The sequence below is a fragment of the Ammospiza caudacuta genome, chromosome Z, assembly GCF_027887145.1.
Source record: "Ammospiza caudacuta isolate bAmmCau1 chromosome Z, bAmmCau1.pri, whole genome shotgun sequence".
NCBI lineage: Eukaryota > Metazoa > Chordata > Aves > Passeriformes > Passerellidae > Ammospiza > Ammospiza caudacuta.
The window spans coordinates 3,647,387-3,660,086 of record NC_080632.1 but is presented as its reverse complement, the minus strand read 5'-3'; the positions used below and the strand labels follow the sequence as shown (position 1 = coordinate 3,660,086).

Sequence of the window (12,700 nt, the reverse complement as noted above, 5' to 3'; positions counted from 1 at the left end):
GTGGGAGCAAAGAAATAATTTCCTATCTCTGACACAGCCATTTGGTGTCAAACCTATCAACAGCCACAACAGGATTTTATCTCAGGTATGAAATGTAGTCCTTCCCTCTCAGGTTTTCATTCCCTCCTCTTGGGGTGTTGTCACCCCAGGATGAGCTGAGAGATGAGGATTTGAATCCATGTTCTCAGAAGGCTGATTTATTATTCTATTCTATTCTATTCTATTCTATTCTATTCTATTCTATTCTATTCTATTCTATTCTATTCTATCCTATCCTATCCTATCCTATCCTATCATATACTAAAACTATACTAAAGAAAGAGAAAGGAGACATCAGAAGGATTGGACAAGAATTAATATTAAAAACCTGTGACTGACCAGAGTCTGACACAGTTGGCTGTGATTGGCCATTAATTAAAAACAATTCACATGCTGGATACACAATTCTCCAAATCACATTCCAGAGAAGCAAAACAGGGAGAAGCTGAAGCTTCACAGCTTCTCAGGAGGAGAACTCCTGGTGAGGGGATTTTTCATAAAGTATCACAGTGACACCCTCCTGTTTTATGAAGTGTGAATATCCACCTCCACAGACTGGAGTTCATAAACCCAGCCCTCTTCTTGGATTTAAGGCATGCCTGTTCTGCAGCTTCAGTTTGGTTTAGGTATGTAATCTTAGTTTGTTACACGTGATAAGAATCAAGAAGCAGAGGCGGGGCAGTGAGATTTTGGCTGTACTGACTTTAATCAAACCTGTGTCTGTACTACACAGTATGGACAATTATAATTGAAGTCCCTGCTGCCTAGGCCAAGGTCTTACAAATGGGTCTTAGGTCTGCCTTAGGTCTCACCCAGAGTCCCTAAAATCTTGGTTGGAGTTGCCATGAGATACTGGAGGCTCTCTTAAATAGCAAGATTTTCATTTTACTTTTAAAGAAAAGATGAGGGGGCTCTGTAGCTTCCTGGGACACCATGGCTGTGCATGTCCAGTCAGATTTTAAAAGATTAGAAGCTGCAAAAAGGTAGAATTTTGAAAAAAGGGTATAGAAATATATACTGTGACAGGCTGGATGGCAAAGAGGTTTTGGACTTCTTCCTTGGGATTACTTTTTTCTTTTAGTTGTAGTTATTTTTTCATCTGGATTTGAAGCTGGAGTGACTTATTCTTGTGGAATTTGTCAATTCTGGTGCTAATGCTGCCTTTCTAGAAAAGAGATAACACTTTTTTTTTGTACCTTGTACTTACTGTGTGATTAGTTAATGCAGGTGAAATGATCTGATAATGGTTTCTTTTGAAAAAAAAAAAAGCTACAAGAAAATCCTCCAGAACTTGCAGCCTCAGAGAAGTCATGGGTGAGTGTTGCTGTTACTTTCTCTCCTGAGTGTCTGACAAAAAACGACAAAATGCTCTGCTGTGTGCAACTCTGATGGCTTTTCCCACAGGGTTTCCTGGAAAACTCCCATTTTGGAACAAGAGAAACCTTTTTCTAAACCACCTATGGCAGTTGCTCAGCCTTTCAGCCAGTGCTGTATGTATTTATCAGACCCCTAGAGGTCTCTTTATTTCTGTAATGTCAGTTACTTCACCCAGAAACAGCTCTGAATCCTTTGAAAATTGCGCAACCATATATGAAAGCAATGTCAAATAAATGTGATTCCAGACCCTAGTATTGGCTATTGCTTTAAATCAATCACCAGTTTGACTCTGAATAGAAAAAAGGACCAAAAAAAAAAAAATCCAAAATAAGCTTTATTGCAAGAAAAGTGTTGTCTTACTGATACAAATGTTCAAGAGAAAGCTTTTTTTCTTAAAACATCTCTTTTCAAAATCCCCAAACTCAACAAAAGAGAAGAAAAATCACTGAGTTTAACTTAGTATAAAGTCTTTGGTCAGCACCTACATGCAACTGGAACAATCCTGGATGTGCTTTGGCTATTCTCACACGTGAGATTCTGTTGCATGGCCAGTGACAGGCACCAGCTGCCACAGAAAGCACCACTGAGACATACAATTAACACAATACAGTACAAAATGTGAAAAGAAAAAAAAAACCACTAAACTAAAACTCAAGTCATTGTACCATCATCTTTCTTACAGAACAAGCTATGATAAAATGAGGCGTGTATAACTACAGCATTAATGAGATCTCTAACAAATGAAACTTCAAATAACTTTCCTCACCTGCTCTGCAATAACTGAGTTTGCAGGTGTGGCAGTCCTGACACAGCACTCAGGGCTCAGGAAATGCAGCCTGGTTTTGAGCCAGCACCAAACAGGGTGAAGCATTCTCTTCTGAGAGGCATTTTCTTCAGCTGCCTGTGGGAATTAATGCCAGTTTGTGGAGCACCCTTTCTGAAGCATGAGGAGTGGGCTGCCTGTCTTGGCTCATGAGGTCACTGAGGGAAGGGCAGCACAGTTTGGTTCTGCAGCTTCAAGGGGATTAAAAATCAGTCCAGGTATTTTGCTACAGGGCTTGTGCCTCCTCCACCATTTGTGGGTGATACAGAACACAAACCCATTGAGCCACTGTGAAATACGATCTCTGCACAGACTGAGATTGTGATACGCGTCTTCTATGACTTTTTTCCCCCTTTTTTTTCCTAGTTCTCATTTGCAAGAGAACTTTAGTGCATCCTACTACGTGAACAGTTTACAATCTCCCACTTCAGGATATCCTACTACACTGATCTTTCAGCTCTGATATATTTCAGAATTACTTATCTACTGTTTTGATGCTGGTCCAAGTAGAAAAGAAAACACTTTTGAATCTACTTCTTTTTTCCTTGATTACAAAAGTACCTCTAAAATGTTATACCTCAAATTTATAAAACTACAGAAAAACAAGCAAGTTTCCCTTTTTGTTTACATAATTTGCTATTTTCTCCATATATTACTGCATTAAAAATAAATAAACTTCTATAATTTTTTTTTTTCATTAGGAATTATAGCAAAATACCCAAAGTGTTACAGACTGGTAACAGCTAAAAAAAAAAATTAGCTCACGTATTTGTGCCATTTAGTGCCATGGGATGACTTATTGAACTTTAGCTTTTTAAACATACTTTAAATGGAGGTTATATAAAAGATACAGTAACCACGATTTGCCCTTGTAAATAGAAGTTTTGGCAGTGGCAGAGTTTTAAGTCGCCCCCCCCTGAAAGGGCGGTTCTGCAGTCTTGGCAGGATGGAAAGGAAGGGCTCTTCCCCTCTGCCTTCCTCCCCCAAAATACATTTTTCCAAAGCAGATTTGCTTTGAAATACGTTCTGGGGTGTGTAGACACAAAAAGAAGTGGCTGAAGAACAGCACCACAGCTAATAGAGGCGCACCCACAGCCTCAGCCTGAGGGCCTCTCCCTTCTCCCCTCGCAGGCCGCCGTCCTCATGGCCGCTCTCCAGCTGCTCCATCTCCTTCTCCTCAGGCAGGGCCACGCTGGTGATGTCCAGGGCGTGCAGCCCGGGCGCTGCCCTGCTCCTAACGGCATGCAGGCGGCTGGCGCCGTCCCTCAGGAGCATCTGGAAGGTTCCGCGCCCATTGCCGTGTGCGATGGCGTAGCGCGCACGGCGCCTGAGGGCCGGCAGCAGCTCCAGGATGGGCTCCCGGCTGCCCAGCCTGGACATGGCCACCCACACCTTCAGGGGACTCTCCGTGTCCAGGCTGCCCCAGCTCACCTGCCCCTGCTGTAGGAGGGAAGACTGTTTAGAGCAGGAAATGTCAGGATAATTAAACAGCTCCTGCCTCCATTCTTTGTGACATGGCCTGTAAAGCCTAAAGGCCTCAAGCAGGCCTTGCAGAGCCTCTGAAGGCTCTGATTTCAGGTGATTTTGAGAACCTGTTTAACATCATGCTTGCACAGAGGCCATGTAAAGGAGTGTTATGAGCAAGTGTTTGAGATCACCCAAAATCTATCAGAGTATCAGCAAAAGTCAGATTTAATTTGCAAGGCCGAGGCAAGATGAGGATTTCTCAGATTGCAATGCAGCCTGGAAAGGAAGAGGGGAGGATGTACCACCAAAGGAGAAACCTGTGTTTACTGTGTTTACACACAATGTAATGTTCTTATGACCAACAGAAACAACAGAGAAATGCATTTCACAACACTGCATGGAAATTCCCTGACACCTTCGCTGAAAATTCCATACTGTAACACTATGTAAAGCAACTAAGAAAGCATAGTGAAAATAACGAAAATTTTAGGACAGGAGCAAGCAATGCAGTGCTTTAAATACTTGAACCCCATAGATGATGATAGTGACTAAAAAATGTTTCTTTTTTTGCATAATTTATGGTTGTCACTTTTACTGCCTAGAGAGTTCTAGAAACTGAGAAGGTTATTGTTATTTAAAAATTGTAACTACAAGATGTAACAATTACAAACTAGATAGGATTTCCTGTAACTTACCTTTATAAGCCCACAAAATGCAGCACGAAAAAAATTAAACGTGTAATTCTCTAAAAACTTCATCAATTCTGTGAACATTTGACTTCATCAGCCAGGTCTAATCCCCCACCTCTATGAGCAACTGTGAACAGACACCAAGACTAAAATGATCTTTTGCAATATAAGTTTAGCTGCCCCAGACTATAAATGTGTCCAACCTCCTCCTGGCAGCAGAACATGTCGTAGACATGTCAAATTCCCCAGGTCTCTGTAATTAAAGGAAAATTATTCCCCTGAATGTACTCTGAGGAACTATATCACATCTCACACTACAAAGGAATCTTTGCAATCTTCAAAAACTTCATCCTTTCACAGCTCTTGATGTGTGTCTTATTGTCAAATTATTACTGCCAGCAGGACCTAGGTGAGGCAGGGGGAGAAAAGAGATTTTTGAAGGTGACCTGTTTAAAAGATTTCCCCTATTTACTATAGTGTCATATCTCTGAAAAACCTCAAGAAACATTACAGTGTTTTTTTATCCTGGTACATACAGTGCTAGCACTTCTCTTCCTCCTGCTGTCTTTTTTGGAGTAGCCATTGATTTTGCACTCATAACACACTTCAGGGGACAAAGCATTCTCTCCATCAGCATCTCCATCCCGTGGCAGGTACTGGCCTTTGTTAAATCCCATCCCTGAGACACAGTGTCTGTGGAATGAAAACGTGTGTTTTAGTCACTCCTTGCAGTTTTATGAGCTGTCCCTGCTTAATGGAGTGTGTGTAATCTGTGCCACAGTGTCTGCATCCCCTTCCTTGCCCTTTCCCCAGCAGGAGGGCTGTGCAATAATTTCCCTCACACTAGAATGGTTTACAGAGGGAAATGCAAACGCTGGCTGAAGGCTTTTAGCCTGATCTAATTTTCATTTACAGAGAAACCAAAAAAAGCCAGCCTGCCCTGTACCAGAACAATGTTAATTTGTGTTTAATGTTCTGGATTGATCAGTGATACTTAAACCCCTTAATTATCTCAGTACACATAGTACCTATCCTTATGCATCATCAATCCCCACTCAGAAGGTCTGTGAAGGAGTTCATGTGCTGACACTGGGGGAGAAAGCAGAACTTGTTTAACGTTATTTATATGCTACATTTAAAATTAATGTCGTGTTGCATGTACAGCTATTCCATTTTTTTTCCTAGTTTCTGGATATTTAGCCTGAAACTAGAAAGGACTTAGCAGCTTGTCCCTAATTTGCACATCTGCACCTTCTGAATGTGTCTTTGGTGAAAAGCTGTGTGGAGAAACTCACCCTTGTCCAACTCTGTAATAGCCAGGCGGGCATCCACAGAGATAACCACCCTCGGTGTTGGAGCAGCCATAATTGCAGGGGCTCTTGGCAGAGGAGCACTCATTCACATCATGGCAGGCATGGGAGAACTGGTCATAGGAGAACCCCGATGGGCACACACACCTGTAACTCCCCAGGGTGTTGTAGCAAGAAGCAGAGCCACACATGTGAGGATTGGAGCATTCGTTTTCATCTGGCAAGCAAACACAAAAATGTTGGTGTTTTCTAGTCTGAGAGACAACATGAATGCAACTGAGAGGTCAGCATGAATGCAACTAAGAAACCAGAACATCTGCAAGTCCCAGGGCTCTGCTGCATCCCTGGCCTCACCATCCCGTGGACAATTGGTTTCTGAAAGACAAAAGGAGTATCATCTTCACTTGTGGGTGTTAAAATATAGCGAAGATGACATCTCCAGTCAGCGTGACTTGAAAAAAAAAAGGAATGTTGTGGTATGGAAAGTTGTTCTGGGAGCTGGAATCACAGTTATTTTATTTCTCTCACCGAGGTATTTCTCTAAAACCTGTAGGTTTTCCTCACAAAGTTTTCCTCAGCTCAGTTTTCCTCACCAAGGCCGCTAGTGAATGCTTTGCCATTCTTGCCTGCAGTCACTTGGAGGGAGATTCCTTTGAGGACTATGATTTACGGAAACTTAAGCTGGGGTTTTGTGGGAGCTGTTCATTGTGGGGTCTGTCACTCCTGCCCCAGTCCTTTGCCCTCTTTGCTGAAGAGCAGTATTAAGTCAAGAGTGATCATGGTCATTGGGACTTCAGAGAAACCGGCTGGTGTGCTAGTTAATGTTAAAATGGGTAGAATAATTTTTATGTATAGAATCAGTACAGTAAAATCAACGTAAATGAAATGTATGGCAGTGCTCACAGTCATGCTCTGATTATGATACCATGACAGAAAATCTGAAAAGGTAAATATTTTGTATTGGTCTTTGTGAACAGCATGGGATGACATTGTTTCTCTGTAAATTGGTTTCTATTAATAGAAAAATCCCACATTTTGTTTTGTACATGATATAGCTCAGTGCAAGTGATGGATTGAATGAGCTAAATCTAAACAGAACTCCTGAGCATCCTAATTTGTCCCATTCCCCGCACAAAGAACTAATACTGCCCTTAAGACTCTGTTTTGGAAGAAGGAAATCCTTAATGGTTTTGTTGGTCTATTTTTCTCACCATTCGCTTTAGATGCTATTCTGCAGCATTCTTAAATTGCTTATGTTTTTTTATGCTTTTTTGTGGATTTTTAATTTTTTTTTAATGAGAGGTATGGTTTTTCAATGCTTTTTTGCCTCAGCAGAGGTATTTACATTGATACTTTTAGGAATTCAATGTACATTTAATAATGGGGATTTTTCACAGAAGAAACAGGTCAGAATTTAGACCTTTCTAGGAAAGCTAATTTTCACAGGGAGGTTTAAAAGGTTGAGTGCATTTTCTTGCTACCTGTCATTGATTTAGATTGGGAATAGTACGTGTATTGAAAGAGTGGGAGACAGATAAAAAGATTTTTGTTGAACACTCCTAGTTCTGCTCATTCTTGCCCTTGCCTGGTGTTGTCCCAATAAGTAAACAAACAAACAAACAAACAAACAAACAAACAAAACACTATGACACATTTGCTGTTTAAATTCTGTGCTGTTTGTTTCCTTACCAACACACTGATTCCACTGGTAGTGCTGGATAAATCCTTGTGGGCACCCACATCTGTATCCACCCAGGATGTTCTCACAGCCATGCTGGCACCTGTGGTTTCCATCACATTCATCCACATCTGTGTGTTCAGGAGGGAAGCAGAGCATGACACAGGATTACTCCCTCTGCCAAACACTCCTGGATCAGAAGTTTGTTAGGACCCAGCCATGTGGTCTGGCAGCCCAAAGCCCCATGCCGGGCCCAGGGCCCAGAGCCCAGAGCCCCGAGCCCAGAGCCCAGAGCCCAGAGCCCAGAGCCCAGAGCCCCGAGCCCCGAGCCCCGAGCCCCGTGCCTGGCCCAGCCCAGCGGGGGCAGCAGGGCAGGGGCCATTCTGCCCCTCTGCCCCTCAGGCAGAGCCCACCTGCAGAGCTGCCCCAGCCCCGGCCCAGCCCAGCAAGGAGCTGCAGCTGCTGCAGCCGGGCCAGAGGAGGCTCCGGCGCGGGCACGGGGATGGAGCGGCTCCGCCGGCACCAAAGGCTGCCACGGCTGCCGTCGCTCACCCGGGCACCAGAAGCTTTGGCCCGAGCTCGGGGCGGCCTCGCGGGGCCCGAAGGGGCCGCGGCAAAGATGGACACGGACGATTGCCGAGGGCCGCGGGGACGGCGGCCGGGGAACGGCTCCCGGTGCCGGAGGGCAGGGCCGGCCGGGATCTTGGCGATGAGGAATTGTGCCCTGGCAGGGTGGGCAGGCCCCGGCACAGGGTGCCCAGAGCAGCTGGGGCTGCCCCTGCATCCCCGGCACTGCCCGAGGCCAGGCTGGACACTGGGACAGTGGGAGGTGTCCCTGCCATGGCAGGGTGACACTGGATGGGCTTTGGGGTCCCTTCCAATTCCAGCCATTTTGTGGTTCTATAATTTATGACCGAGGAGCATTGAGGTAAGATAGACGGACCATGAAAGTTTTTCTTTTGGAAAGCCTGGAAGTTGACTAATGTCCAGTTCTTTCCATCAATAATCTGATTTCAGTTCTTGAGCCTTTTTGGTACTCAATTTTGGAGAATAAACACTACTCCCAACAATCCCATGTTGCTGCTTTAGCATAATGCTTAGAATTTGAGAGGTTGTTAAATTTCAGTTTTAAACCAATCACTTAGGGATAAGCTTTCCATTTCCTGAGATATATTTTAGTGTTTCAATGTCAAATTTTGATATCTTTGCAATTGAAAATAAAAAGCCACATAAAAAGTCTCTGAGACAAGTGTTAAATAAAAGGTGTCAGCCACAACCATCCCACCCTCCAAATTCTAAAAAGTCAGACATCTTACATTGTATCTGCCATAGGAAAAAAGTAGATTGTAAGCAACCTAATTTTTAAGGTATGCAAGTCAAGTAGAAAAAAAAAAATCTTTGTTTTACAGGACACCAGGACATATGCACTTTATGAGAACAAAGTAAACTGACAGGAGATAAATCTTAGTAAAACTTATAGCTGCATATATTCTGCACTGCTGTTCTAGAAACAGGCTCTAAATATCAATTCCTGTTTTAAATGCTCCATCAGAGTTGTTGGTATTTTGAGAGACCATAAATTTCTTCATGCAGGCTCTTGCATTTTTAATTCTCAGGAGCCAGGTGGCCCTGTATTGCCTTTTATTTTCCTCTTTGCTCAATACCTGAGGCCCACTGAGAAGTCTGGAGCTCTCAAATAGAGATTTCCTGACTGAGGCTTCCCCTTGGGCCAACAGAGAGAGATAAAGCTCATCAATATAACCTGCATTTTAACTGTAATAATTATCTTTCTGAATGCAGTGAATTGGCCTTCTCAGTATGTAACTCTGTGGTAGGAGAATTCAGTACAGAATTTAGAATCTAATCTAATTAGAATTAGCCAAAATGAAAATTGTAGAGAGATCTTCTTTAGACATATGAAGACATAAATGTAAAAAAGCCCCACAACTACTACACTTTTAGATGCATAAACCTATGTGAAGCTGAAAGCAGCTGTTTAAGAGTTCAATTAAACAGTCACCTTTTTATCCTAATTTCTGTAAAAATTACTCGAGGCAGTACATTCTTGCATATGCTTTTGTTATACTTACCATCAGTCTAATACTTTCCAATTTCTTTTTGTAATTACTGTTACTGTGGCTGGTGCTCTGTTTTCTCTGTCTTTAACATCAAATGGTTCACTAGAAATTGAAGTAAGGATCCACACCATAAAAAAATCTGACTGTTCCTAGTTACCTTCACAGTTTAATCCAGTAGAATCCAGAGAAAATCCCCTTTGACATTCACAGGTAAAACTTCCAGGAGTGTTTTGGCAAATTCCTTTTGATCCACACAGTGATGGATGAGAACCACATTCATTGTTATCTTCAAAATACAGAGGAGACATAAGATCGGTTTACCTTGTGGCATGATGTTGGACATGTTCATGTAAGATAAAAATAAACTCCACAAAGGTGCAGCATTTTATTTTGTACCTTTTCATTTTTAAATGCCAGATGAACTGGAGACTCATGCAGAGCTATGAGTAATTAATAAATTGGAAGTGCCAGTGGTAGTTCAGTTGTGATATGAGTGTGGAATGTGATTGCCGATATTGGAAAAATGCTGCCCTTTTGTGTTAGCTGAACTAAAACAGTTTCAGTTGGCAAGATTTATACATATGCTTAAGATCTGAAGACATCTGTATCAACTAAAAAAAGAAAATGCAGTCTGGTTTTGGTTAACTACATTTTAAATGAGATTTTAATAATTCACCCTTTTGTCTCCATGTGGTTATACTTAGAACATAATAAGATGTATTAAATATGTACAACTCTTTACTAATCAAGAAAACAGAAATAGTGGACAGACTGGATAGACTAATTTTCTCTTTAGCTATAATTGCTCCTTTTCAAAATCTGTTTTCTGCCCTCTTGACACTACTGCTCTGCATAAAGAGCACAAGAGACAGTTGAGAATGTTGTTCTTACAAAAAAGCTTATGACAGAAAACCGGTATTTTTCTTACCAATACAAGCTGTGTGATGTTGTGTAAAACCAGGTGGACATTTGCATGTGAAGCCTCCAAGGGTGTTGACACAGAGAAACTGACAATTGTGTTGTTTGGTTTGACATTCATCAAGATCTGAAAGTAAGAGATGCTGTTGTCTTAAAAAAGTCAACAAAGAGGCACATTTAATCAAATCTGATAAAAATACTGCACTTCAAAACCAATTCCTTCTAAGTTAAGCTGTAACCAAATCAAAAGGCACTGTGTATAACCTTCTTACCTTTACATGTCTTTGCATCTTCCTGAAGGACATAGCCCCTGGGGCATGAGCACTGATAGCTCCCTTCTGAATTCTTGCAGATAAAATTGCATGGTCTGGGGGACTGGGAGCACTCATCAAGATCTAACGAGAGGAAAATATGAGGTTATCTTTTGTCCTCATCTCTCTGACAGAAAGATGTTTGCTACACAGCACAAGCTTTTAGAGAAAAATGCTCAAAGAAGAAAGCCCCCCATTTACATTTGTTCAGGGTTCCTATTCCCTTCTCTGTGAATGTGTTGCTGTGGAATTTACGTGGGGCTGCTACTGCCACAACAAACTGTCTTGAAGGAGTAACACACTAGAGGGAGAGTGGCATTGGTATTTGCATCTAAGCAACAAATATTTCCTTTTTGGTATACTATGGTATACTTGTACCGGCAAACCAACAAAAAAGTGGGACAAATGTAGAAATGAAGTAATGAGCTGGTTTGCCACTTCAAGTGGTTGCAGAGCTTTAAGCAACTTCAGTGATCATTCTACTGCAGGAATTCTGCCAGCAGAGCTTGTTCCTCCATTTCCCCAAATGAAACACAAAACCAGAAATGTGTATTAGGGAAAGAAATAAAGGACATGAGATAAAAGAGACCAAAAAAATGGTTTGCAACAAGTGTTTACAAAGGTTGGTACGTCACTGTGTAACAATTAAAAAAAATCAAAAATGATGATTACTTCAACTGATGATTAATTAATGAATCTTACCATTACAAGATGTGCCAGTTATGTCAGTGGTATAGCCAGCTTTGCAAAAACACCGGAAGGAGCCCATGGTGTTAATGCACTGCCCATTCTTGCACAGGTTTGGCAGGACCTTACACTCATCAATATCTGTATAGAAATTATTAAATATGTCATGTCTCAGTTTTCAATTCTACTTTTTTCTTCTTTTCCATTTTTGCAGTTCCTCATCATCATGCTTCTGACAGGAACTTTCTCCCTTCTCCCTCTTTAAAAATGGATCTTACTCCAAAGCCAACCATGTTTCAAATCTCATTTCTGTTCTTTGTCCCAACACCTTCCTGCTGTTTCACTGTGTACTGAGATTCCAGTTTTACCAACTCCAAATAACAGCCCATACAAGAGAATTTTCTTTTGACTACTTCCATGTCAAAAATTATCACCAACATTAAAAAATACACATTTGCCTCTTTCTGTGTGGAAATAGTACCTGCAAAGCATTATGAGATCATTGTTAAATGAGATGGTTGCTGCCTTTGCCATGTGTCTAAGTTTTCAGCAATACAAAAGCTTTGGGATAATTTCTAGCTTTTAGTTACTGATTGGTACTTCCAACCAGATCCTAATTCTGAAAATTGCACCCAGTTGATCTGCCTGCAGCTACTGCCAAATATGTTTTTAATTTCTGCTCCCTCGGCACTATTTGAAAAATCAAACTCTGTTGTTTAACAGGAAATCCTCCGAAGGAACTTCAAAGAGAATTCTTGCATTTTCCTTAGGCATGCGAGCACATGCTTTTCCCCTTTTCCTCCTCTTTTCATCCCTGCAAATACCTCTTCCATCTGTGGTGTAGCCTGGCCCGTGCGGGCAGAGTTTCTTGTACTGGGTGGTTCCGGGCAGGGGGCAGAGCCGGCACTGGTTCCCCCAGCCGCGGCCGCCGTCGCAGCAGCACTCGGACCTGGTGACGAGGCTCTGGCTGCTGGAAGCCATCTGGCACATGGTCTGCAGGACCTCAGCAAAGCAAAACCCCCGCCGGTTATCTGAGAGGGAGAAGGACACAGGCTGCAGTAGGGAAGGAGAGAAAGATCTGCTCCGTTAAGCATCTGCCGTATTATTCCAGCTCTCTGTTGCTATAGGCAAGCAGCAGACGGTGATTAGCTACCATCAGGTCCATCTTGATTTGGCATTTCAGAATTGTTGTGTGGTAATATGCTGCCATTCCAAATATATCCAAGACACCCCTAATGTTCAGTGTCTGCATGAGCTGGGTAAGAGTTTTGCTTCTAGGAAAGTTGTGCTCTTAGTAGTAAAACAAGATAAATGCTTGGTAGT

At 42.1% G+C, this 12,700-nt stretch overlaps 1 protein-coding gene across 3 annotated transcripts in view; it reads right to left on the bottom strand.

The window, feature by feature from the left end:
- Positions 1-3,313: 3,313 nt before the first annotated feature.
- Positions 3,314-12,700, bottom strand: part of FBN2 (fibrillin 2) — a 123,210-nt gene continuing 113,823 nt past the window's right edge. The window contains exons 57-66 of one of the 3 annotated variants that reach the window (XM_058823253.1): positions 12,202-12,408; positions 11,393-11,518; positions 10,652-10,774; positions 10,390-10,506; positions 9,619-9,747; positions 7,395-7,514; positions 5,691-5,922; positions 4,943-5,088; positions 4,096-4,121; positions 3,314-3,676 (exon numbers count right to left, since the gene is read on the bottom strand). In XM_058823253.1, coding sequence (XP_058679236.1) covers positions 3,314-3,676; positions 4,096-4,121; positions 4,943-5,088; positions 5,691-5,922; positions 7,395-7,514; positions 9,619-9,747; positions 10,390-10,506; positions 10,652-10,774; positions 11,393-11,518; positions 12,202-12,408 — 1,589 coding nt within the window. Of the gene's footprint in view, positions 3,695-4,095; positions 4,122-4,931; positions 5,089-5,690; positions 5,923-7,394; positions 7,515-9,618; positions 9,748-10,389; positions 10,507-10,651; positions 10,775-11,392; positions 11,519-12,201; positions 12,409-12,700 lie in introns of all 3 variants that reach the window. The other 2 variants (XM_058823252.1, XM_058823254.1) reach the window with 2 other exon arrangements.